The sequence below is a fragment of the Harpegnathos saltator genome, unplaced genomic scaffold, assembly GCF_003227715.2.
Source record: "Harpegnathos saltator strain DR-91 unplaced genomic scaffold, Hsal_v8.6 scaffold785, whole genome shotgun sequence".
Lineage (NCBI taxonomy): Eukaryota > Metazoa > Arthropoda > Insecta > Hymenoptera > Formicidae > Harpegnathos > Harpegnathos saltator.
This window is the reverse complement of record NW_020230632.1, coordinates 172818-200112: the sequence shown is the minus strand read 5'-3', so window position 1 is coordinate 200112 and position 27295 is coordinate 172818. Positions and strand designations below refer to the sequence as shown.

At 53.2% G+C, this 27295-nt stretch overlaps 1 protein-coding gene across 1 annotated transcript in view; it reads right to left on the bottom strand.

The window, feature by feature from the left end:
* LOC105189000 (uncharacterized) overlaps positions 1-27295 on the bottom strand; it is a 338666-nt gene that overhangs the window by 253693 nt on the left and 57678 nt on the right. The window contains 1 exon segment of the mRNA XM_019844040.2: positions 15797-15994. Coding sequence (XP_019699599.2) covers positions 15797-15994 — 198 coding nt within the window.

Below are 27295 nucleotides of genomic sequence, written 5' to 3'. Positions count from 1 at the left end.
ACTGCGCGGAGCGCATGTACCCACCGCGGATGTAATCGAGCGTCTTTCCCGGCGAGTGCGGGCCAGTGTATGACACGTGCTGCAACCGGAACGAGGCGAATAAAAGGCCCCGCCGATCGATACGTAAATAGGTTAATCGCCTCATCGTTCGTCCTCCGAGCGTGCAGCAATTTCTACTAGCCGCCTCGTGTGTGTGTGTGTGTGTGTGTGTGTGTGTCTGTCTGTTGCTGACGATTGCACAAACGGCCTCCTATTCAGGCTGCCGGTTCGACGGAAATCGCACGGTCGATAGGCCCTAAACGTCGACCCCGACCCATTGCGGAATGACAGCGGCGCGTACGCACGCACAAGCACACGACGCACATGCGTGCGGAGCCTATCGCGCTCCGGAACGAGAGAACGAGAGATGCGCCGCGCGGCCTTTGTGAGAGAGCCGGTCGATCTAATGACACAGTTGGTGCCGCGCGACGCAGGCGCGGGACGCTCCGCGAGGAAGCGAAGATCCGACACGCGGAGGCTCTTCCGCGCGAGGAGAAATCCGGAGTGAACGAGGCGGACCGAGAGCACCCGCGATCGAGCGCAAAATTACCGGCACGTGGCTGCGATTGTTGCAACAACCGCGAAAGAACGCTCGGAAGAACTCATCGTAACGCGCGCCGCGAATCCGAAGCTCGAAGTCCCTGTGATATTTTTCTTAGATCCACCCCCCGCCCACCCTCCCCCGCGCCCTCGCCCATCCATCCGCTCTCGGCTGTCACCTGTTTCTTGCGCTGCGTTGCCGGACTGTTGTTTAAATAAACGTACGATTCGGGATTTTCGTAGGCAAGATCGGGGTAGGTAGGTGGTCTAACCCGACGCCCTCACCCCCCCCCTCCTCAGAGTCCGGCTCAGCCTGGAGCCTCGCAGGGATCGCGCATTGATATCTTGACATGTCCGACCGGTCTAGGCAAACAATGACGTGCGTGGCGTTACAAACTGGTTTCGGCCGTGAGAGATAGCGGGGTGCCGACGCGGCGGCGGCGGCGGCGGCGGCGGCGGCGGGGAGGGGGGGTATCCCCGCGACGACCCTGAAAACGTTCCACCTACTCGCGGCGCGCGCGCGGGGGAAGAAACGCTTGACGCGGCTCGAAAGCGAGTCATTATTCGGGGCCTTTCGTTCGTTAGGGCCCACCTCCGAAGGGAGATGGATGAAAAAGATAAACGAACTTTATAAGCACGGTCGGGTATTAATTGCCGGTTATTCCCGTTATGCAACGTGATCTTCGCGCGAGCGCGTCTCGAGAGGCGGCAATAAATAAGCCCGATTCTACGAATGAGACGTTTCGACCCTTCCCCTCCCCCTTCCCCCTTCCTCGTCCCGAGGCCTTTTTTCACTCGGAGGAGATTCCTCATCGCCTGCAACGCGAGAAGCTTCAGACTTGCCGTGTTGTCGTCGCTCTCGGACGCTTCTGCTGTTTCCGCGGATATTTTCCCGCACACAAAAATTCGCCAACTCGCACACGCGCGCGCGTCTTATTTGTCGAAACAGGATAATATGTCAACGTGCGGTAGCGAAACAGTCTGTCATCCGCAGACTATTTCCGCCGGGGAGTCGGCGATCTTCAGCACAAGTGCGTCTCTTTCGTCGTCCGGATGATGGACACGTCCCGTGTTGTGATTTCAGTCATTTTCAGCACCATCTGCGATCTTCGAGTGGAATAATAAATAGAGAGAAAAGCCGAGTCACGCGCGGCGTCCAGCACAGCTAGAGAGAGCCGCCCGTGTTCCCTTATTTTTCATTCGTTTCTGAATATTCTTCGCGCGATCGTGAGTCACCGAGTAAATAAAGGTTAGAAAGTAATACGCCTTGGTGTACACCGAAAGCGACAGAAACGCACGGTCGCAAAAATCGCCCTTTCCGTCCGTCCGTCCGTCCGATAAACTACCGTTCGACTACATCGACGACCACAATCAGCTCCATCCCGAGGCTCGCTCGTTAAAAAATAAGCCCGCCGAAATTGTTGAGGCTCTCGTGAGAAACAAAAATCATCTCTCCATCTCTCTTTCTCTCCTTCTCTCTCCGCTTATTAAACAAACATACCGAAACTGTACCGTCACGTTGCTTCAATAGCGCGGCGCGCTTTGTGCCGCCAATGACCGTTGCGCGCGTTGAATAATAGACGCGGGACGCAGATTGATTCGAGTTGCGTGCAGCGAGCGCGTGATTCGTTGGGCGCGCGCGCGGGGGGAAAAAATCGATACTAATTTTCATAAATCAAATCCGGCCTACGAATGAAATTCAATGCCCGGCGTGTTTCGCTTTTCGACCGATTTATCTCCCGGCCGGAGAGCGGCGCAGCAAGACACGAGGCAAGAGGCGAGCCGCGGCGAGCCGAGAACGGGACGAGACGGGGCGTCGCGCGTCGCGCGCGGGGAAACACACAGCGGGAAAAGCGCGACTCGATATCTCGCGCGAGAGGATCTCCATCCTCCTCCTCCTCCTCCTCCTCCATCACCTCGATCGCGGAGATCATCCGCCTGGAGGATCGCGACGTCGGCAACGCGCGTACGTTACACTTTCTCTCCACCGACAACCATAGATTCCGCGCGCGCGCGCGCGCACACACACACACACACGTCTACAACTGGGCTCATTATTTCTCCAATTACGACCTTCGTCATCCGTCCGCTCGCCCGCCGCTCTCTCGCTCGTCCGCACGATGAAGTCCTCGCATGAATCTTCGCTCGATCAGTCCCGAATCGCGCGCAAACATTGTCCGCGCCAGGACGAAACTGCCCCTCCCAGCCTCGCGCAGGAATAAACGTGGACAGCGGCCGCGGGGAGAAACGGTTACAGCGACAGCAAACACGCAGCCGCCGGTGTTTGCAGCCATGAGAGTGCACCGAGAGAGCGTCATCGCGCGCTGCCGAGAAGACGCCGGCATTAACGAGAAATTCGACGGGCCGACGATAAGCTGATTTTCGCGCGATAACGCGTAATCGCGCGTACACGGCGCGTGAGCAATTCCGCGCGCGCGCGCGTCATTACGCCGCGTGTTTCTCGCGTACGCGCGAGATAAATCCGAGATACTCAATCTCCTTGACAATCAATCACAACGGGAACTACTGCTCGCTTTCACTGTGAGCGCGCGCCGCGCGGCGCGGCTTCGTCGGCTATTCGCCGCGCGCGAGAATGTGTGCGGCGGCGCTTCCCCATCGATCGCGCCGACGAAATCGACAGATCAATTACCGCTACTATTTGATCCTCTTGCCCCGTGTGACTTTTCCACATACATCTCCGACAGAGAGCGCTTTTGAACCGGCGCGCTTTCGTTTCTCCCTCGTAAGCCTCCTTTTCGCCGCTCGCCTCGCGCCGGACGACCAGGTGTGACAGACGATAAATCGATCGGGGCTTTGAGGGAAACGTCCTGAGGAGGAAGGACTCGCCGCCGCGCCGGGCCTCCGCGCGCAGCGAGAGGCGAAACGCGAGATGGCGATCTGCTCACTCGCTCGCCGCCACTTGATACGCCGCTTTTATAGCACGAGACGCCCTCATGGCCGCGCGCGCGCGCGCGCGCGATGTTTTATTCCGCGGCGTCAAGCACGATTTTCTTTATCGCGCAGCATGATGGATTCCCGTCGATTCCCTCCCGTCTTCAGGCAAGGCAAAGTTTACTCAGTGCGACTGCCAGGAGTCTCAGGGAGAGCCAACATTTCTAAACGGCTCTCTCGCGGAACTGTGAAACGCCGCTGAGTTTTCCGAATTTCCCTAGCAGGTCGGCCTGAAGTTTGTCTCGACTCTTGGATAGGCACGCCGCCGCGCCGGCGATGCGGACGGCTGAAAGTCTCACCGCGCGCACGACGGCCGCGCGGCGCGGCGCGCCGAGGTGCTTATTACAAGGTGTGCAATAAGTTTCCGCGCGCGCACGAGTCCGCTCGGCTCGCGCCGTTTTCGCGGCGGATAACTACATAGGTAGAGAGCTTCGGCGAGCGAACGGGAACGACAACCGGTCCGGAATACGAGAGCTCGACGCCGCGCGTCGCGCCGTGCCGGCTCCGTGCGAATTAAAGCGCGTATAATGAGTAGCCGAGGGTGGCAATCGTTCAATTAATATCGAGCGCGAGCGTCCGGCTGGAAAGTAGCCCCGGTACGTGCACGCGACAAGAGAAGCCCACGTGTGTTTACGCGCGCACGGAGGCACACAGCGCGCGAGTCGCGCTTTCTCTTATAACTGCGCGGCTCCCCCTTGCTGCGTAAAACAGTCTCGACTTACCACCGTTGAGAGGCAAAGGAGAGAAGGAGCGGAACCGAGAAGGAGAGTCTCTCTCTCTCTCTCTCTCTCTCTCTCTCAGGACCGCGCAGCGTCTGTTGCGAGCGAGCCTCTCAGCGAAACGGGAATTTCCCGACGCAAATGAAGAAATTCCTTTCTCGGAGAAATTTGCCAGATTTTTACGCGCCTCGCCTCGGCGACGTTTTCCGTCGTCCGCCCTCCGTTCCGGCATCCCGCTATATCTCGATCTTTCCCGTCGATCGATTGCGCACGCGCGCGCGCGCGCGCGCGCACACACACACACACACGCGTACGTGGGTGCGTAGGTGCGCGCGAGGAGGCAAAGGGCGAAGGAGGAGCGCGCGGTTTCGAATGGCACGGGGATTAATTATGCGGCGCGACGGAAGGAACTGAGAGCTGCGAGTTTAGCCCTCAGCGGCTAACCTAACCAGTTCGAAGCCACCCCGCTTACCAAGGCGAGTTATGGTCGCGGAGACAAGGCGGATTCCCGGGGCCGGCGTTCTCAGCGACGTGATTAAACGATTCTAAATTATCGGGCTGCGCGGCCTACGCAGGGGCGTACTTTTACGCGCGCGTCGACACATTAGATGCGCGATGCATCAAGTGGCCCGCGGGAGGCGTAATAACGATAATCGTTATTGCGAAGGCAAGACGCGATTTTTCCGCTCTTTGGAGGCGCGCGGGATTTACCGCCGCACTCTGACTCGCGCGTCGCTGGGGATCGTGTCTTTTTTGGGGTACAACGACCGCATAAGGCGGATTACGCCTGGCGCGTTCCGCCTGAGATAACAACGTAAAGAGATACGATTACGAGAGCTTATGAAGTACAAGCGGCCGAAAGAACGGGCGAGAGGAGGAAAGCGAGGGTGGATGCGAGGAAAGAGCGCGATGTCGGCGGATTACTAAGCGGCCGACTCGCTTACTTCGGTTCATTTCGGTTCACGCAGATTTTTCACCGGGAACTTGACTCACACACACGCGTTAACCCCAGCAGAAGCTTCCCTTAGCTTCGAGCGAGAATTCGCGTGGGAATCGCGTGCGCTTCTTATCATCTCTCGCGCATCTGGCCGAGATTTTCTTGAGAATTCATCGGAGGAAACGTCGCTTCTGCCGCTCGCAGTTTCTCGGTAGCGATTTCTCGTTATCTGAGCTCCGAGGTAACTGGAATTTCCTCGAAGTAGGTTGACGAGAGGGAAAGATAAAGGGGATAAAAAATTGAATTGTCGAATTCACTTGGCCCCGCGTCCGCCCGTTATTTCCGACGTATCACCTGCGACACTCTCTGACACTCAAGGTTCTCTCGGCGGAAGACGAAGATCGATTTGCCGCGGATTGTCGGCGCGAATTCGACAGAGCGATTCGGAAATCGAGCGGCCGATCTCTTCCGCCGCGGTTATTATCGCGATTTTTCCTACAGCGTTACCGCGCCGCGGAGATTCGAGATGCGAGATCGACTTTATCTACGTCATAATTCGCGCCGTACACAATAAGATACGCGACGATAATGAAATGAGAAACGGCCGGGATCGATCGATAAGTAATATAGTTTAGCCGTGACTATCGCGCCGCGATATCTGGTTACGATACGGCGATACGCGATGTGGAGCCACATATAGATTACGAATTCGATACCGGCTCGATGCATTTACGCAATGCGGACTAAAGATCGCGCGGTGCTTGAGCGATCTCCGCGAGCCGCTGGACGAGTCGCGGATATTCCCTCGCCGCGCGTCCTCCTCCACAAGCCGGCCGAAAATTAGATAAACACCTCGCGGTGAGAGAAATCGCACAATCGAGGCAGCACCCGGCGGTTGTCGCTTCGTACAAAACTATAAATTCATGGGAGACCCGCTGACCCGCAGAGAGCTACGTAGGCAGTCTGAAAAGTTCTCGACCTGACACATACATGGCATTAGAAACTGTCAAACTATAACTGTATTGGAAAGTGGCATCCCTGATATAAACCCATGTAAAATTTCATTCGATCTGTCAAGTCACCCGACGAGTAGCACCAGTTGAGAAAGCTTTGTGCAAGCATGGGTGCCGCATCAACAATTGACGAAAAACGCGGAATTCGAATGCGTATTTCTCAAGCGTGCCTGGCACATTTTTTTTTCGTTTTCAGCAAAATAAAATGGATTTCACCGCGTCGTTTCGTAACTGTTGATGAAACTTGAATCCACCACTATATACACCAGAGCGAAAAGAACCTTCCGGAATCACACTTTAATGACGGTATTGAATTATTGGAAAGACGTTGGAATAAATGTATTGAAGTTTCAGCAGATTGTATTGAAAAATAAAACATATTTCGTGGCAAAGAAATTTTTCTCTCATTGTTACGCCGAGAACTTTCCAGACTGCCCTCGTAAGTTTGACTGTCGATGCGAAGCGGATCCAACGCGCATCCTCGCGCTCGAGTCGCGCGCGTCGTCTCTTTATCCGCTACCCGCGCGATAATTTTGCGAGCGTGAGAAACTAAGAAAAAAATAGTAAGCCTCTCTCTCGGTGTATGCGCGCGCGTGCGTGCGTGTGTGTGTGTGTGTGTGTGCTGGACGCTATGAATAAAATCGCGCGGATTTCCGCGGCCGTGGCGCGTTTCCGACACGCACACGCACACGCGCCTGTGCGCGCATAACCGCGAGGGCAGCGGTAGACACTTTTACGCCCACGACTTACGATCGGACGAGCTTTTATGCGTCGGTGGTACACTCGGCTGTACACGAATACCGTGCGGCGGCGGCGGCTGCTTAACGACCGAGAGAACAGGAAACCGAGGTGCGTACGTGCGTACGTGCGTACGCGCGCGCGCGTCCACGAGAGGCGGAGGGACGACAGCTTCTCTCGTCGGGAGAAATAGACGGAAAAGCTATACGGAATCGCAGTTTCCACGCCCGCTTTCTCGGCTCTAGCGGCTGCCAATCGATTCGAAGATTTACGGTAGCTACTTTCTCCGATTGCCAATTTGATCCCTCGCATTGTAACGAGGCCTATGATGCATTGGCTCGGCGCCGGATTTTCCGCGACTAATGGCGATCCCGCGGGGCTCGAGCGGCCGTTCTCGCCGGCGGATGCGAATCTCGTGTCGATCGACTGTTTGTTTTACTTTGGAAAAATGAAAAACGGACCGGCCGATATTTTTGTCTTCTTGTGAAAATGGATCATCTACGCGGCACTCGTCTCTTCTCTCGCGTTGATTTTCGAAGCGGAGGAAAGAGAGATGTAACGCGGCCGTTGGAAAATGTTACACACGAAATAATGGAAAAAAAAAAAGCGCAAAGTGGTTGTTACGCGAGCGCGAGCTTATTGATCTCACTCGGGAACGTGGCGCATGTAGCGCAATCAACACCCCTCTCGACGCGACGGACCGCTCGCGGACGAGCTCGTAGCAAGCCGAGTGGATACAATGTCCTTCCTGTCAATGTCGCTCGAGAGCCGCAATTCTCCCCGGCGAAGCGGATGCTCCGCTCCGTAGGTGAAAGGCGCGGACGCGAGGCCGATTGCCAATTAAATTGTAGCCTCGAGAGGGCCGCCGGGTAACTCGCGTGTCACCGAGGCGGATTTCTCGACGTGACTTTTGTGACGCTCGCCGAGTGGCCGCCGCGCTTTTCGCGGCGACAGGCCGCACTTTTGAGACTAATTTAATTACTAGCTGATCATCGCGCGGAAACATCGCGGGAGAAGAGGGAGAAACGAGGGGGGGGGAGGGAGGCTTGCACCTCGGAAAGCGCGGGAGAGCGCTCGATTTTCCAATCTTTCCAAAGTACTTCCTAAAGTACCACTCCTCCCCTCTCTCTCTCTCTCTCTCTCCCTGGCTTTCTAGCCAAGCGCCGCCGAATAACAATGTCCATACCGCGAAGCCGGAAGCCACCGCCGGCGTCATTCCGCCAGTCGGAAGTAAGAGGGAACGTTGCGTGCCCAGAGAGATAGATGTGACGCGTACGATACGATCGCTAATGGAAGAGATTACTATTGCCGCGGAAAGCCCAGCGATCTCGCTGGCCCCGCCGAGGTTGACTGTGAAATTCGCAGGCCGGGTTTCTACCAGAGCTGATGATACCCGGGTCCCCTCTCATTATTCGAAATTCACGGGAAATACTCGGGTACTCGGATAGCCGAGTATTACCCGTATTGTCCATATCACTCGTATTATCCGTATTACTTGCATCATCTATAATAATCATCTATAATTTATTAATATAATGACTTTTTTATTCACCTTTCATCGATAGAATATATTGATAAAGTTAATTTGTGTTTCAATTTTAAATGTTTGTTAAGTGTCGATGTAGATCCTCCGTAATTTAGAGTGAGGCCACACACTTTACATTTCGCCTGCATTCTATCTTCTGACGGAACAGCATATTTCTATATCCAATTTTTTGGACGCGACATAATTAGCAGCAAACGCAGTAATTAAATGCAGGTTATATCTGATTACGATATTAAATTAACGTATGTCATCGAGACCGACAGAAGTTTGACATGAAGTAGGCAGATAATTTAAACACGACTTTATTTTAACAAACACGAATAATAAAAGTACGGGTAATACCCGGGTACACTAGGAGACATGTATTGTTGCGTGAACCAGAATTTTGTTGTAACAACAAAATAATTTGGTTAAAATACGCCCAACAAAACTGTTTAGTTCCTGCAAACAAATATCTTGTTTGATCGACGGTTTGTTCGTATAACGTAATACTTTTGTTACAGCAACCAAACAACTTCAACTAAATGAATTTTGTTAAAAATACTATAATTTTTTCTTAATATATAAAATCTAAATTTTAGTGCACAGAAAGACAAAAGAGTATCCATTGGGTATTATTTTAGTTTATGTAAAAAATAATATTCCATTATTATGTAATTTTTATGGATGGAATTGCTAAAATACTTAATTCTTATACACATACAAAGTCTAAGAACGAAATCATTTGGTTCAGAGAACAAAGTTTAGTTGAGACAACTAAATATATTTTGTTATATATAAAACAAGATATTTGGTTGCCATTAAAAAATGCTTCAACTAAACAGTTTTGTTAGAGATATTAAGTTTTCTTTTTCCTACCTAGTGTACCCGAATATTTTCAACATATTTCAGATAGTGAGCGGGTAATTCATTACCCGATTCCCCGAATCATCAGCTCTAGTTTCTACGGCCGATATCTCTTTCGCCGATTCTTTTCCCCCGAACGTAACCGCAGCTCTCCCCGACGAGCGCGCGCCGTTGACGGAAACGCGCTGTCTTCGCGTATCCTCCGCTCGCCGTTACCGCAACTCGTCGCCGCTGCCTACCTTCGCGACGCGATGACAAGCGACCAAGCGACTATCTAATCGCGATCTACTATCGAGCCTCGCGACGCGTCCTCGGACGCGTTTTATACGTGCGTGAGCGTCGCGAGTCCGCGCGTACTCCTCGCGCTATGCGTGACACACACACACACACACACACACACACACCGGCTCCGGATCCGCTCGGCAAACCACCGCCCGATAACCGGGGACTGTCATTAGGAATTCGTCTCACTTTTTGCGCGCGGATCGACGACGCCGGAGGTGTAACAAACGGTTGCGCAATCCGTCGCTTTCTGGTCGCTTATGCAAAAGCAGCGCGCCTCTTGGCGAGCTGCCGTTTCATTAGCTCGCTTTCGTGATTATTACGTGAAATTGACGAGTAATTACGCGCCGTTCAATCGGTACCGTCACAAGCGGCGGGCGTGCTGCTGAGGGAAGTGACATTATCGCTCGTACTCGCAATTACCTCCTCATGTTAATCCCTGCCCGTGTACGGAAAGCCGCGCGACTTCGCGTGACCGGCGTCAACGCTTCGCGAACGTTTCGCGGGCGAATACATTATACGCGCAGCCGATATATCCGCGGATGAAGCGGTAAGTGTATACTATTAATCGCTCCGTCCGCTCCGTCGCGCGAACGAATTGCTCCTGCAGTTGGAAAGTCATTCGGAACACTTTTCCTCGTCGCTTTTCCTGCGCTCGCCCGAAACGTACGCGACGTTCGAGCAATCCGCGTGGACTCGCTAACAAGACAAACGCGCGAACCGTCGAGGGGCAGGAGAGGGGGGAGGGGAGTATCACTCCCCCGTGTCGGCCATCATCTTCTTTCTCTTCGTACGAGGAAAAATAGACTTTCCTTTCCAACGGGTCGCTCCCGACGGATAACGAGCGCGTTGCCCGCGTCTTGTCCGCGAATCTCGCTGTTTGAAACAAGGTTACAAGGCGCGTCGTTAATACGCGCGATGCGCGTACACGCCTCTGCGCGTCGCGCGACGCGGAGAAGACACGGCGGCCGAGCGACTATTTATTTAGCCGGGCCGCAGATCTCTATCGCTCGGCAGATACGCTAATAGACATACGCGAGAGGAAGCAGCCTCGTGCTCTCTTTCGGAGAGAACGAGCCGCGAGCGTCATTGTCTCTCGCGCGAAGGTCGGCGGCACCTTCCGCCGCGAGAGTAGACGGCCGACCGCAACCGGATCCTCGGCGTATACAGTCGGAGCGGGGGGCATCGGAGAGTTTGCACGCGATGTATGGTGTCACTGGGTCTGTTCTTTTCCGAAGGACTTGTGGACAAGCTAGAATGAGAGAAAATATATCTGTTTCACTCCAACTTGCTGCACTAGTCCAGAAGTCCTTCGATAAGGAACAGACCTACAGCGAGGTTCGCAAGGCGGACAGGTCTGCAATTGAACACGCGGGTCGTCTTCGTCGTCCCCGGCGTCGACTTTAACGAGACCTTCTTCGGCCACCCCGTAACAGCCCGACACACTGAGAGAAAAGTATACGATATTTGGAACTGTAATGATATAGTAACTAAATTATAGTCCGAAATATCATATTTATAGTAGGTATTACCATAATATCGGTAATAAAATCGGTAATAATTACGATATAGGCATAGTATAAGCAACCGTATAATATTTTTGAGAATTATAGTAAGTTAGACTGAAATTATTATTGTGTGGATACAAATATAAAATGGTAGGTAAGGTAACTCTTTTATATCAAGTCAATATTACCAGAATATTTGCCAAATGATGACAGATGTAACTGTATACGAATATTACATCTCACTTTATCTGTGAATGAGAAATTATCATATACGTGGTAAAAGTAACTAAACTAAATTATTTCAGACCATCATTGACTATATATTTGTGTTGATTCTACTATATCATGCAGGTTCCACGAACTATGAAAATATGGTTGACGCCAAAATGAACTATACAATAAAATATAGTGAGTGACTATAGTTAATTCAACTATATTTTTCTATCAGTGCACTTCGTGGAAGGACACGCGCGCGCTCGACGTTAAACGCAGCGGCGGTGATCGAAGCCGCGACACGGCTCCGAAGCGGCGCGGTCGCGCGCTGGAAAATCGCTCGGCAGGAATCGGAACGTGGAAGCGGAAGCTCTCGCCACGGGTGGCGCAGCATCGATCGCGTTTCGCTCTCTCGCGATCACGCGAAATCGTGCGACGACGCGAACGCCGACGCGTGGGCCGACCGTTTTTCCCGCTTCTGCCGCCGCTGGGAGTCCTCCGCGCGCGCATCCTCCGCGAGCCGAGATTCAGGCGGAAGGAGATCAATGGACGGCGCGGCGCGGCGGAGATATATCTCGGTGATATATTTACACGAACGTTGAGAGATGCTCGCGCGGTGGAGAAGCCGAACGCGCGAGAGCCGAGGCCCGCAGCCTTCAATCATTGTCAATCAGTTCGGACGAGGCACCGTTATGGTGTCTTCGTGTGCTATCGTCGTCCCCATAGTCCCTCCGTCTCTCTTTCTCCCTCTCCCTTCCCTCTTCCTCTCCCTCTCTCTCTCTCTCTTTTCCGGACACGTCTGTCATTCTTTGGCAACATTCCGACGTTTCCGACGCGGTACCCGCGTCCTTCCCGCGGATATCTGCGAGGATACACCCTTTGAGGAGAAAAGTAAAAAAGGTGGAAGTAAGAGTAAGAGAGAAAGGTCGGACGTAAAGTAAAAGAAAGGGTCCTGCTCGAGTCCTCGAGATAAGTGTCACTCCTCGGCCAAGAGAATCGAACGAAGATTTCATTTCTGAGTGAAAAATTGCCCTTCATATCCCTCTCTTTTTCTCTTTTTCTTACCTCGTCTCTCCTTCGGCAGGAGACTGACAGTAATATTATTTAAGATTCTCGACTGCTTCGTCTCCTTCTTCTTCATCTCTGTCATTATTTGGAAATTTCCTAGCTTCGCGTATATATCTTGCGATCGCATCCGCCGAAGTGCACAGTCTCGGCTGTCGATCGGAAAATTCAGTTCGAGACCCGTGAAGCCCACGTCGCGAACGGGCGGACACATCGAAGTTGAAGTTGAAGTTGAAGATGAAGAAGGAGGAGGAGGAGGAGGAGAGCAAGAAGAAGCAGACATTGTCGCAGAAGACAAACCGATCGCCCGCGACGTATTTCAAGCACAGCGCTATCCAATTTAGCCGGAGCGCGCGCTCCTCTCTCGTTTTATTACGAGAGACCGGATGCGGCGCGTCGTCCACCACCTTACTTGCAAATGCGGACGCGCCCGCAGCGGGACGCGAGGGGGACGAGAGAGGACGCTGTCCTCGCGGGCGTGAGGAGCCGGCCGCGAGCGAAATAGCATCACCTTCGGCGAGATTGCCCGGCTCGGCTCGTAACCGGCGACATTGATAAGTAAGTAGGATTCAAGGGGGGATCGGGGACTGGGCTACGAGTGCGCGCAGGATGTTTGGCCCGAGCAAATAGATTTTACGAGGCCGCTCGTTCGCGAAGAATGTAACAGTTACCTCGGGCCGAAGAGAGCTGCTCGTCCTCCTCGGCGTGGCACATTTTCGCTCGCCGCGGCGGAGCGGCGATAAAGTGCGCGCGCGCGCAACGCCGACGTGAAGCAGGGAAAAAGGACGACAAGGGCGCAGGAGAACGGCGGCAAGGGCGAGTGGGGGGTGAGGAGAAGGGCGGAAAAGGTGGACGGCAGCGGCGCGGGCGAGACACGAGGCGTAAATATTCGCGAGCGCGCGCGCGCGCGTGGGCGCCGGGCCCCGCGCGGATAAAGATACTGGGCCGGCGCGAGGTGCAGGTGCGCGCGAGCGCGTTCCAAGAAGGAGAGAACGCGAGAGGGAACGTCGCGACACGTTTATTACCCCTCGCACCACCTGCGCGAGAGCGCGAGCTCTATCACGGCATCGAATTGCATCCGCCGACGCGGCCGCTTATCGCGGCCTCTCTCGGCTCGGCGGCGGCGACGCGACGCTGATACGAAAATCCTGCGGGCGCGCGCGCGCGCGAGGACTCGTATAATCCGCTCTTACTCGCGCTCGTTCCCACCGGCCGAGCCGCCCCCGGTAGGTCTCTAGGCGATTTTAACGCGCGCGCGGATATCGAGTACGCGAGAAAGAGAGAGGGAGGGAGGGGGGGGAGGGAGGGAGAGGGAAAGAGGCCGTAATCCTCGACTTTTGCCGCAGCTCGTCGCAGCTACGCAAGGTGCTTCACCTCGAGCTTCGAGGTCGCGCGTCTTGGAGCGGCGTACTTTTGCTGATACATACAGATGAGGAGGAGGAGGAGGAGGCGGAGAAAGGAGAGGATCTCGCGCGTCTGATTTTAAATTTAATCGAATCCGCTCGGTTTCAGAAACGTGGAGAAACTCTTGCCGCGACGGCGGTGTGAGACAAGTGTGAGAAAAAAAGTTGGGCAATTTCTCACCGCAACATCGTTCACCGACGCGTGCGAGACGTTTTTCGATCACGCGCACGTCGCGCGCTCGCGAAGTTAGCGGCGAAGAAAACGGCCGGAGAAAACGGGGCAGCGAGAGAGATACGGCCGCGACGACGGCCACGAGGACGGAAATCGACGTGTCCTCTATAAGATGCGGGAGATGAGCGCGAGGCTGGGAGCCCGTCGGAGCGAGTCGGCAGTCGGCGCGCGTCTATGATCGCGCGCGCGCGCGCAGGCCATTATTTCACGGGGAATTATTGCTATTACGCCACGCGAGCGCACGAGCTGGTAACCTCGTTACATCGTTACTGTGCCGCTGTGTGTAGGTGAGCGCCGTGACAACTGCTGATGCATCGCAAAACAAACGATCGATAAGGAGGCGCGAGCCGGCGGAATTACCTGCGACGCGATAACCTGAATTTTCCCCGCAACTCGGCTCGGTAACCGCTCGCAGACGACTCGAAAATACCTTCCTCGGAGGAGAATCGTCCGAGAGAAGCATTTCCCTGCGCGCTCAGCTACCTTCGCCCGACGCTGGATTTGCTCGAACACGAACGCGAGCCGGAGGTCTCGCTGGAGGAACGTCGTCGGCGAGGTTTCGCGCGCGCGCGCGCGCGCGTTTGTATTTCGGATCAATCCGCCCGCTACACCGGCCGCATTGTCATGTAAATCGCCATGGCGCCGTCCGCGCGACGTTATCTCACCGCGCAGAGACACCTCTGAGCGACAATTCCGCGCTGATGTCGACGTGTTCAATTAAATCGCCGTCAACGACGTTCAAGATGACGAGCGGTGAACTAATTCAAAGCAAGCGCGCGCGAGAGAGAGAGAGATTACGCGGGAGCGATCGCGCCTCGTCGTTAATATCCTCGTGGGTCACGACCCCCGATCGGCCGAAAGAGAGAGAGAGAGAGAGAGAGAGAGAGAGAGAGAGAGAGAGAGAGAGAGAGAGAGAGAGAGAGAGAGAGAGAGAGAGAGAGAGAGAGAGAGAGAGAGAGAGAGAGAGAGAGAGAGAGAGAGAGAGAGAGAGAGAGAAGAGGTACTCGGAGCACGTGGCTGCGTCGGAGGTTAATTTAGTCGCAGAGTGTACGGGCGCTCCCGAGAGAGAGCATTTGCGGACGCAGCCGACCGATATTTCAAGTCTACCGTGTCGATCCGTGCGACGTGTACGTTTAATTAAAAGGGAAGGCTTGAGTCGATCGCGCGCAGACGACCCTTGAAGCGGTCTAATTTTCCGTCGCTGTTGGCACGTGGCGTGCCGAGTCCGCCGGAGCGAGTCGCCGCGGAGTCGGAACTCGCCGGGGGCGGACTCGAGTGGGATTGTAAATAATGACGCGATAAATACGTTTAGGGACACCGCGCGGTTTGAGATTGCGAAACGTCTCGCATTATCGCGGCGGCCGCGCGACCCTCCCTTTCTCCCGCTTCCAATCGGAATTTCAATATTTTACACAGACGCGATAAAATCTCACACACAATCTCACGAGGGCACGCGGGGCAGCGCGTGTCGACTGACTGCCGTGGTATTTGAAAAACGTCAAAGCGGAACGCTCGGAATTTCGCAAGGAGACTCGCCAACTGCAAGCGAGAGAGAGAGAGAGAGAGAGAGAGAGAGAGAGAGAGACACGTTCAGCCGTAGAAGCGGAAAGCGCGGCGCAACGCGGCTGATTACTTTAATCGCTCCGCGAAATAATGATCCACGTAAGCGGTTCCCCCCCCCCTCTCGCCGCTCAGCCGGTAGCGCCGACACCTCTCGCGATAATACGACGCGAGCAACAATCATAGATCGTGAAGCGACTCACCGTTTCGCAGGCGACGCTCTTGACTTCCGCCAGCAGCGCAGCAGCGGGCGACAGATAAGTCCGGACGAAGTTCTCCAGGTTGCCGTGATAAGCGCACACCAGGATGTCCCGGGCTTGTCTTATCAGCAGGCTCATAACACCGTCGCCGTAAATCGGCCCGAGCAACTTGCGGACCAGGGAGGCGAAGTCACCGCGGCTCTGCAACACGGAGAAGAATAACGACTCATTGCGCGAGGCGACTCTACGACCCGTCACCACCCCGCCGCAACCCCCGACCTCTTCCTCCCTCCCCACCCCCGACCTTTGCCTCGGAGATCGTTATGAGGCTGGCCAACGGTGGTACGTTAATCACTGGCGTTTTCGACACACACGTCCGGAAGCACCGGAAGCAGTCGAGACGAGGGCTCGCGAGTCCATCCACACCGTCACGGTATCACGATCGGCGTGCCGCAAAATCTGCTACTGGCAGTTATCCCCCTCGACGTCGTCGCACGGTAAACAAGGGGGAAATGTATTGGGTTTTGCGACAAAAGCCGGCAGAAATTCTGACCGGGACGGGAGGGTGCCGCCAGCGAGCGCAGGAGAGAGAGAGAGAGAGAGAGAGAGAGAGAGAGAGGAACATCAATATCCGTGCGGAGCGCGCTCGCTTGTGCCAACATCGAGCGGGACATTGTCCGCGAAGCGCATCTGTGCGAAATCGAATCAGCTGCGCCGCGTGTTTCCGTATCCTTAATTCGCTACGCATTGTGGCTGCTGTCGGCTGAGTACGAGAGTATCGATGGCCCCCTCAGAGACACCGCGTTCCCGATCCAGTTTTATGGCAGCGCTTATGCCATGTCGAGTAACAGAAAACAATGGCGACTACTTGGTAGAGTGACGGTTCATTAAATGCTTCTGGACAAGATATTCTCTCTCGTCAAGTTACCGTATCGAAACTTTTGCACTCGCCCGACACATTAATCGAGCTCCGAGGTGTCGTCCAGGTAAGCTCGAGATTTTCCCCCCGTCTCCAGATTCCGCCGCGAAAATAGGAGCACGCATAGTCGCGGGACGAAGTCGACGTTTTCTCCGAACGCGGTGTTTCACCGCGTCGCCGCGGACTTGGAATTCCGCGAGCGGCCACGCGTCTAACCCCGGCCCCGGTCCCGGCGAAAGTCCAATTTCGGCGAGTCGTTCCGCGCATACCGCAGCGATCAAAGCGACGCGCGAAGTCCTTTGCGAAACGTCGCAAAGGTTGCGCAAATCGGCGCTATCTCCCGGCATCGCTTTCCCACCGACAGCTGGACAAGTGGCGGTGTGTCGACTCGCGCGCGTCCGATGTGGGTGCATTATATCGGGCCGCATCGCCACGTTGGAGTGCATAAACATCGGGGTTTAGCGAGAACGCGCGAGAGACGATGCGGTGTAACCATTATACGCGCGCCCGATCGCCCACGTATTTCCGCCCTCATGGTGCGTGCGATCGCCCGAGTGTCGAGAGTGCTTGCTTGCGCGCGCGCGCGCGCGCGCGGGAGAGACCTGTCTTTTCGGAGAAACATCACCGCCGAGGGTTTCACATGGGATCTGGGTGATCGAGAGCGAAACCGGATGCGGCCGCTTTTGTTTACGCCGGAGGTTCACTCGAACGAAATCTTATTTTCACCTGGACTCGCGCTCGACACGTCTCTTACTCTTACCCTGAGGAAACATCGTTGCAAATTTCACCGGAGAATTTGCGACAAAGAGATGGGGGGGAGAGAGAGAGAGAGAGAGGTGTGATGAATTTGAAAAATATTTTTTCGAGCGTCTTGAAAGCACGACTGAAGCGACAAAGGGATATCCTTTGAATAATAATAATAATAATAATAATAAACTAATGTAAAAGAAGTATCAACTCGCGACGTAAACACGTAAATAAATAAACATAATTAACGTAAATAAATAAACGTAAATAAACACACATCGCCCCGAGCGGGCGAGAGCCTCATCGAAATTCATTACGGCACATTGCGGCCGAACAATATTGTTTTCTGGGAATAATGCAAACGCAATAAATCAAGTATCGCGTTGCGCAACGTGCCCCGGCCGAGGGCGCTGTCGATAATTCTCCTTCTCCTTCAGGCAGCTCCGTCCCACGGGGTGTGCCCATCATAATAACAGGCCGACACGAGCGCTCGTCAGTACCAATATTTGGCCACCCGAAATTTATGGGAAAAGGGTAAGTCGGCAAGTTGTGCATAAAGGGCTCGTTAGGGGAGTCGCGCGCACTCGTGCGCCCCCCGCGCGCGGGGGACTTGTAGGGTTGGAAACGGACGCGCGCGCCCGGTCCTCCTCGGGTCCGCATATAAATTAACCGCGATTCACGTGCCGGCGGTTTTAATCGTCTACCTTATGGGCGCACGCGTTGTTTTATTAATGTATTTACTCGCGCGAATAGGCGCGTGTGTGATTTACCGCCGTGCATCCTGCGTACTTGAGTGCCAACACGGAGCTCTCCCTATCCCGAGGGGAAGGAACAGGCGTCTCTTCTCTCAGAGGAGGAAACAGACGACGCGCTGTGTAAAATTACATGTAAACTGTATCTAAAGTATTCTCACGTAAATATTCTCAGTATATACTTAGTATATACTTGATAACATAAATAATAATTGTTCAATATTCTATATATGAAACTCAATTCAATTTTATACATAAAAATATCTAGAGATTTTTTACGTAATAATAATAATAATAAACGGCGAAAATGAGTAATTCTGCAGATACGTTTTCATCACCCTCACAGAGGTGTTATTTTGCAATCCCCCATGTATCCCCATCGTGTCATGTTTGTTACTTTTTCCTGTCCTTTTTAGGCCAAGTTGATACTAATCCGCTTTAGACACGGCGCGTGAAAAGCCATGAAAATAAGGCTAAAAATTAATAACTTCGTTAAGCGAGATACACCTCGTCGCTCTATGCCGGACGACAGTAAAGAGGGGGGCATACACCCCCTTGTACGCACTTGATACGAGTAGTCCGACGCGACGACGAGAAAGCGTTCCGCCCGTGAAATTGCAATCGCGCCTTTGCGCCAGGATGGACCTTAATTAGTCTCTTTGTTTAACGCTCCACCTTGTACAATCGCGCCACTGTTCGCGCGCTCTCCGCGATTTGCATGTTGATCGAGCGAATCTCGTTTGGCAACCGCAAAGCCACGTTCTTCAGCGGGAGGATGTTTTACAGCCGAAACCGGGATTGAGGGACGAAGCAGTGCGCACCGGAGGATAAAATGAAAATTATGTAGAGTCTTAAGAGCGATCGAGATGAGAAGATTCAACGCGAGCAAGACCAGAGATTGTATTCTCGGCAGTTTCGTAAGCCGGAAGCGATAATCGCGCACACTGATAGAAAAATATAGTTGAATTAACTATGATCTCACTATATTTTATTGTTCATTTTGGCATGAACCATATTTTTATAGTTCGTGGAATCTGCAACATATAGTAGAATCAACACAAATATATAGTCAATGATTGTCTGAAATAATTCAGTTTAGTTACTTTTACCACATATATGGTAATTTCTCATTCACAAATATATTGAGATTTAACATTCATATACAGTTACATCTGTCATCATTTAGCAAATATTCTGGTAATACTGACTATATAAAAGAGTTACTTTACCTACCATTTTATACTTGTATCCATACGATAATTTTAGTTCAACTTACTATAATTCTTAGTAAAAATATTATATGGTTGGTTATACTATGCCTATATCGTAATTATTACCGTAATTATTATGGTAATACTTACTATAAATATGATATTTCGGACTATATAATTTAGTTACTATATCATTATAATTCCAAATATCATATACTTTCCTCTCAGTACAAGATTTGGAAGAGGTCGCGCGCGAATTGCCAAGAGAACGATTCGGCGAGTCGCGAAGGAATCGACAACGCGGCCCGAGAACGCGGCAGCGATAACAGAGGTAAGCGTATTATCACGCAGACTCCGTCGCACCGAAGCGCGACGAATCTTCCAGCGGGCGTCTGGCAGCGAACGTCACAATGAATCGTTAACGCGACAATCGATGAAATTTTAATGCAGCCGCAGCGTAATCCAGTCTGCGCGAGAGGGGCCGTTCTCCCCGCGCGAGTATTGATCAAGTCCCCCGCCGGTTCCCCGCGGTGCATTACGCGCGTCGAATTTCAAATTAACTCAGCCGCGTGTCAAATTCGTCTCACGCGCGCGCTTATAGCGCGTTTACTTGTTGTTTAGTCAGCCACCGAACTTCCCACCGTTTTATGCCGGCCACCCTCGATTATCTGCCGGAGAGACAATCCGCCGGCCAAACACACGTGTGTAAGATCACTCGCGAGGCGAAAGCGGCGGATGACGCGGAAGAACTCGCGCGATTAATATCGATCCGTGACAAAACGGCTCTCGCCGTACGATCGATCGCACGCGCCTTCGACGAACAATGACGAATGGTGATAATAACGCATGGGACAAAAAGAGAGAGAGAGAGAATACATGTCGAGAGAGAGAGAGAGAGAGAGAGAGAGAGAGAGAGAACACTCGAAGCGAGAATTTCGCGTTACGTTAAGAAGCAGCAGCGTTGTTTCGTGGCGAACGAAAGATAAGAGCGGCGCGTCACATTTTCCCGCGAAAATCCGCACGAGTACGGGACGACACTCTGTCACACACGCATTGTGCAACCGAGCTCTGTCGTCGCGGGGGACGTTACGACGACAAGAAATTATCCACGCTCCGCCACGGACGTCTCGCTTTAATTCGCGCCGCAGAATCGCCGCGTGTTTACCATATCCAGACATTCAGCGCGGGGATTAAGAAAGTAGTACACGCGCGTTACGAAATATTAACAACCGCTCGGCGTGATGGAGGGAAGGAAGAAGGGAGGGAGGGAGGGAGGGAGGGAGGGGGCAGCTCTCGGCTGTATTTTCTCCGTCCATCGACCGCCCAGGGAGAGTCGCGAGCGCGGCGCGCCGCGGCGTCCCGGTAATTACCGAAAAATGCGCGCAGGGTCGGCCGTCGTTTAATTAAATAACCGCACGATCGGGAGAGGGAGAGGGAGAGGGAGAGAGAAACCTATCGGAAGCGAAGCGGCCGCGCGCCGTTACACAATACACCAGAAGCAGCCGCGATATCCATCAATGCTGCGGCTCTCCGTTCGGAGCCACGAGATAATGCAACGGACCACCGTTGCGAGTCGTTAGATAGAGAGAGAGAGAGAGAGAGAGAGAGAGAGAGAGAGAGGGAGAGAGAGAGAGAGAGAGAGATTCGCGAAAGACAGACAAAGCCGGAGACGAGGAGGAGATGGAGAAAGGAGGAAAAGGAGGGACGAGGGCGACGGGGGGGATACGCAGCGTGGAAACGGGCATTAATCAATCTGCGCGCGCGTGGAAAGCCGCGGTTAGCGGGACGGTGCGCGGTGCCTCTATCGGCTTAATAAAGTTGCAAATCGTTTCTGCGCATGTACACGTCGTGATTAGACGCGTGACACGCGTTACGCTATCCGCGTGCATATCTAAGAAGACCGTTCGCGCCCGGTTAAAAAGCACCACGCGCGCGTCTGTCCGTCACGTGCTCCATCCGAGCATAACTTGCGAGGAACGTAAACGCCTCTCTCGCAACTTCTTCGGCGTTCGCCAATTAAAAGCTCTCTCTCTCTCTCTCTCTCTCTCTCTCTCTCTCTCTCTCTCTCTCTCTCTCTCTCGCGTACTTGCCACGCGTCACGGCGAATCGGATGGTGAGATAATCTCTTTCTCGCGTTCTCTCTGCTGCGCGGATTCGACTTCGAGCGACTATTTATTCCACGCTGGTCCTGCAATTCGACCCGAAGTACCTGCCAACCCGCCCGCCCGCGTCTCGCGAGCGCGCAGCGAGAGACGATTTAATCCGCTGCGCGTATGCCGGGGATTTGTTTTTATTCGGATCACAATGGGGTAAATATTGACGTTGACGGGCCGGCGTTTCGTGTTTTGCGACGACGGTGCGCGCCAGTCGGTTATTTTAAACTCGCCACGTTTTGCAGTTTTGCGCAGGGAGGGGCGGATGGAAAGCTCTCTGAAGTGAGCGCACGTTTCCGAACATTCGGGATGTCGAGAGCAGAAAGCTATTACGAGATTGTTACCAACGCGAAATACGCGGAAAGAAAAATTCAATGTTTTCCGGGCAAGTAGGATAGAGACATACCTCCCCTCCCCCCCGAGCGTCACAAAATGTTTGTTCCATTGTACAAATCAATAAATCCTGTCGAACTTGAATTCATGCGTTCAATAATGCTATACGTCAATCGAGATTTCCATTTCAATTCCGTGGCATAAAACGACTGGGTGAGAGTAAAAAGAAAAGCTTGGCGGATGTACAACGAGTTCGCACTCATCATCAAAGGTTCAAAGGAGAAAAGGAACAATGTATAAATGTTAATTATCTAATTGGCTTATAACTTATAATTTTACGCATTCCGCAATCTCTCTGCGATCAAATGGATTATGTCGATCGCTCATTTTTAAAAATCGAGAATGACGATTAAATTTGGATCGAATATTGGACATTAAATAATTCTCAAATAAATTCGTGAAATTTTAACGCGGAGAAAATGGCAGGCAATAATTACATGTGCTCTCGAGACCACAGATAGCTCGTGGGCATCTCGAGATTCCCCGACGTCAATTCGGACTCGTAACTTGTAGAATTGACGCGTCGTGCAAAATCAAAAGTTCGGCTCGAGGAAACACTCGCGCGCGCCGTTGCGTCAGTATTACGCGGGAAATTCATTTCCACGGCGATCGATGCAGCCAACTTTCACGTGTCAAAATTCCGTCGGCGCGTCTTCGTGCCATGATCGTGGCACGCATCGCGCGCTCGCCGCGGTCGAACTGCTCGAGGACACATCGTTCAGGCCGCATCAGGCGCATCGAAATTTACATTCCGACACGCGCATTAATCACTGTCGGGCGAGACACGAAAAATCGCGGTCGCGGGGAAACAAAACGCGCGCGAAATCCGCGCCGTGAGATTATAATGCGCGCGCGCGCGCGCACGTTCACGCAAGAACGTATATTCCACTTACCGAGTATCAAAATAAATCGAAGGGGCTGACGTTGTAGCGAATCTAATCACGCGAGGATTACGAATACACACTGACGTCGGGCACTCGGTTATCGGTTCCTCGCCGGTTTCTCACCGAGGATGAGTTTCCCTCGAGACGCGCTGCGTCGTGGATTTCGACATGAGCTCGGTAAGCTCAAAATTGCATCCCGCGTTGCCGAGACGACGCCGACGTGAGAAACGCGGAATTATTTCTCCGAGAAAAATTGCGCGCTATTTTGCCACGGGCTTCCAATGCTTTTCTCCTTATCAACGTCCTAATTGCTCGCACCAGCTCCGTGCAAAAGCAATCGGTCGCTGAGAAAAATCCGCCGAGAACGATGTTGCTCAACGTTCCGTCGACGAGTACGAGGTCCGCGCGCTTCGGCTGGTTAATTAGTCCCCGCGGGGATTATGAAGTAACGCGCGCGGTCGCGCCCGCTCCGGTATCCGCGGGGTACCGTTATCAGCGAAACCGAGAGAATTCCGCGCGAGAGACAACCGTCTCGTAATAGCCCTCTCCAGGTCCGCTCGCGCAACGAGAGAGAGAGAGAGAGAGAGAGAGAGAGAGAAAGAGAGATTAGTCGCTGCGGGTCGCGGCGACGGGTCACGGCTGCAGCGGCACCCTGTATATAGGACGATGACGTCACCGTGGGTTACCTACGAGAGCGGAGTGTGTATAAAATGCATCCGGTGGGTGTGTCGCTCCCATACCCTTTGTGACTCCGACTGGCGCTAGGAGCGACGAGGCCGCTATTACAAACGCCGCCGTTTAGCCGGCGCACGAAAGGGAAGGTAATCGTGCGCGCGCGGCCGCCGGATTCCGTTTTGTGTCAGCTCGGGAAACTCGGCAAACGATGGTCCGCCGATTCTTTTTCTCCTCCCGCCGAGCGAGCGCGCCGCGCCGGAATTCAACGCGCGCTTACGCAACGCGGTCGCGCGCGCGACGGTTTCTAAAATCGCGGAGCGTCGAAGGCCGACGGCTCGAAGAAAGTTGCGATGCTCGCAAGCGGCGGGCAGGAAGGGGGAGAGCTAGCTAATCGCGAGCGGAGCGGGCGCCTTAATTCCCGTAATTGCACGCTTAATTTGCGTTACACGCCAAATCGCGTGACACTCGCGCGGAGATCGAGGAAACGATCGCGCGTCCCGGCTACGACGCCGGGCGAGCACTTCCTGCGGAGCAGCCGCGAGCGAGCGAGATTTACTCTCGAATTGGACTTACTTTCGGCCGGTTTTTACCTCCGCCCGTCACCCGTGAGAATAGCAATTTCACTCACTGACGAGTCTCTTTCTCTCGCCCTCTCCCCTTCCGCGTTTCTGCCGCGTTTGTTAATTAACATTACGGCCGGGCCATGCGGCCGATTACGGGGCTCGGCGATAATGACAGACCGACAGACGTTCCGTCTCGTTAACAAAGCCCGCGGAGTCGGAGCGCGCTCGCCGAGAGCGCAGGTCCTCCTTTGCGCGCGTTTCCGCGTCGCGAAGGGACCGAAATTCGCGAGCCCGCCCCGCCGGAGGGTAATTCCACGCTCGAACACAGACGCGCGTGCGTGTGCTTCGAACCGAAGGAAACAGGGGAAAGTCCGAGAGTAGCGTCGCGAGATAACGAGCGGCTAATAATGGAGATATGACAGACCGCTCGACTCTTTTTCCGCGCGCGCGCGTTCGAAAAATTCCGGAAGTCCCCGGCGAGCGATCGGCCCCGGCGGGAAAGAAGTTTCTCGCTTGAAGCTTAATGACAGTGATTTGACGACGCGTTCTGCGGCGATCGCGGCGATCGTGCTCCCTCCCTTCCTCCTTCCCTCGTGTACTCCAGCGTGAAAATCGGAATACGAATACGAATGACTGGCGGTGTCGTTGCTCGCTTCCTGGCCGCGGAGGCGAATCTGGCGCGATCGGGCGAAGGAGCGACACTCGCGAGGAAACGCGATTCTGACCAAGTTAAGTCACCGTATCACGACACTAACGACACTCGCGGCTGCGACTGCGACTGCGATTGCGATTTCTTGTTTTTCAATCACACTTGCGACTGGCGATCGCGGCTGCGACTGAATACTGTTAACTGCCGCACGTACGAGCCCAAAGAAGGGGTTTACATTCCACACTAGGAAAAAAATTTAGTATCTCTAACAAAACTGTTTAGATGAGGCATTTTTTAGTAGCAACCAAATATCTTGTTTTGTGTAACAAAATATTTAGTTGTCTCAAGTAAATACATTTTTCTGCTTTGTTATCTGGACCAAATGATTTTGTTCTTAGACTTTATATATAAAAAATGAAGCATTTTAGTTATCTTATCCATAAAAATTACACAATAACGAAATATTATTTTACATAAACTAAAATAATGCCCAACGGATACTATTTTGTCTTTCTGTGCACTAAAATTTAGATTTTATATATTAAGAAAAAATTATAGTATTCTTAACAAAATTCATACAGTTAAAGCTTTTTGGTTGCTACAACAAAAATATTACGTTATACGAACAAACCGTAATCAAACAAGATATTTGTTTACAGGAACTAAACAGTTTTGTTTCGGCATATTTTAACCAAATTATTTTGTTGTTACGACAAAATTTTGCTTCACGCAACAATACATGTTTCCTAGCGTACGAGATCTACTAAATAATAGTCTATCTCCTTACTAAATTGTTTTGACATAAAAAAAAAATATGTAACACAACATAAAACAACACTAGATATAATCTTATTCTAATGATCACCGACTTCTACATACTATTAAATAGAGGTGATTATGACGAGCACGTCGCGTGATTACACAGAGTTCTGTGACTGGTTGCGACTGCGGCTGCGACTCGAAAAATGGACAGTCGTCCAAACGACAGTCGTGAGTCGCTAGCTGCTTTCTGATTGGTCGAGGAAGAATCGCAACCGCAGCCGCAGTCGCGAGTCGCTAGTGTGATACACGCATTAGATTCGCCCAATTCGCACACGCCGGCCGGCGCGTTTCTCGTCTCGGCATCGAAACGCGCGCGAGCGAACGACTCGCCCCGCGCCGCCGCATTCGCCTCGCGCTATCGGCCGGCACATTGCGAAAATCGACTATCGCGATTCGGATTTTTTGCCAAATTGCCGAGCTCGCTAGCGACGCTACGTCGAATTAAACGTTAATCGAGCGAGTCACGGATAATTGCCGTTCGTGTTATCCAACTGTAAAACGCGAACGGCACTTTGCATGCGAACGAGCTCTCGACCAACGCCTCGCGCCGGGAGTACCGATTTCGCGTTGCGCCGTTGCAAACGGCAAGATAATCTCTTCCCAATTTCCTGAAATCGCGTCGCTTTCGAAATTGCGCTGATTAAGTCGGGGATCGCTGCCGGGAACAACGCCGGCGATTGCGTAATAGAAAAGTCCACTTCTCCGCAGCGAGTAAGTAAAATAAAGCCGACTGAGAGAATCGGTCCGGCGAGATCGCGCGCGCTGGCCAGTCGCCTGTCTCCGGACCGATCATGAGTGAGTTGCTCCTATTCCCAATTCGCCTTCCTGACTGCCGGCGAACAAAAATGTGGACCGCACTTGAAATCAACACATTCGCTTCGGATGACTACTCGAGTCTTTACATTCCTCACGCTTCTGTCTAAAAGAATAATATTTTTTAAAAAGTTATAGGCAGTTCTTTTCGTAGCTACCAACGCCTCGCGAAATGCCCTGGGCCGAATGTGCTAACGTGACGCATAAAACACATCCACACGGAATCCACGAGTGCGATCGTGCCCTGTCAAGTGCAGAATCGCAGAATCGCAGCTATTGAGCCGCGGTCATTCCCGCCACCGCGTCGTCTTTCATCAACACGTATCGCAACGGACGAATGAGTGCTCCAAGCGTGCCGATCTTCAAAGATCACGACCACAGGACAGAGAGGGAGAGGAGGGGAACGAGAGAAGGGCCGCGAAGTATGCGCCACGACGTCGCAATTTTCCGCGAGAGCGGGATAGCCCGGTGACTAGATCCTCTCCCGTCGTCGGCGCGAAGGAGACCTCTTCGCTCAAAGGAAGAGAAAAGGGAGAGACTTTCACCTCGGCCTCGCTCGCTCGGCACGACGCTCACGAGGGGTCTACACTCTCGTACATGAAGGAGAGGATGGATCCCTCGTCGTCGTCGTCGTCGTCGTCGTCGTCGTCGTCGTCGTCGTCGTCGGCGGCGGCGAGCAGCTCTTCAAACGGAATCGCACGCGGAATGAAATCCCTCTTCCACGCCGACGCTGCGGCGCACGGAAACGTCCCTCCCGGCGACTCGTAGGTGGAAACCCCGAGCTCTTGTGGTCGTAGCCGATCGGCCACAGGAGCAAGCACCTCTTGAGTGGCACCACACGAGAGGCGAACGCGCTCTCGCTCTTCGCCAGTGCGGCTCCCTCCGCCGCCGCCGCCGCCGCCGCGCTCCTTATCCCTAAGC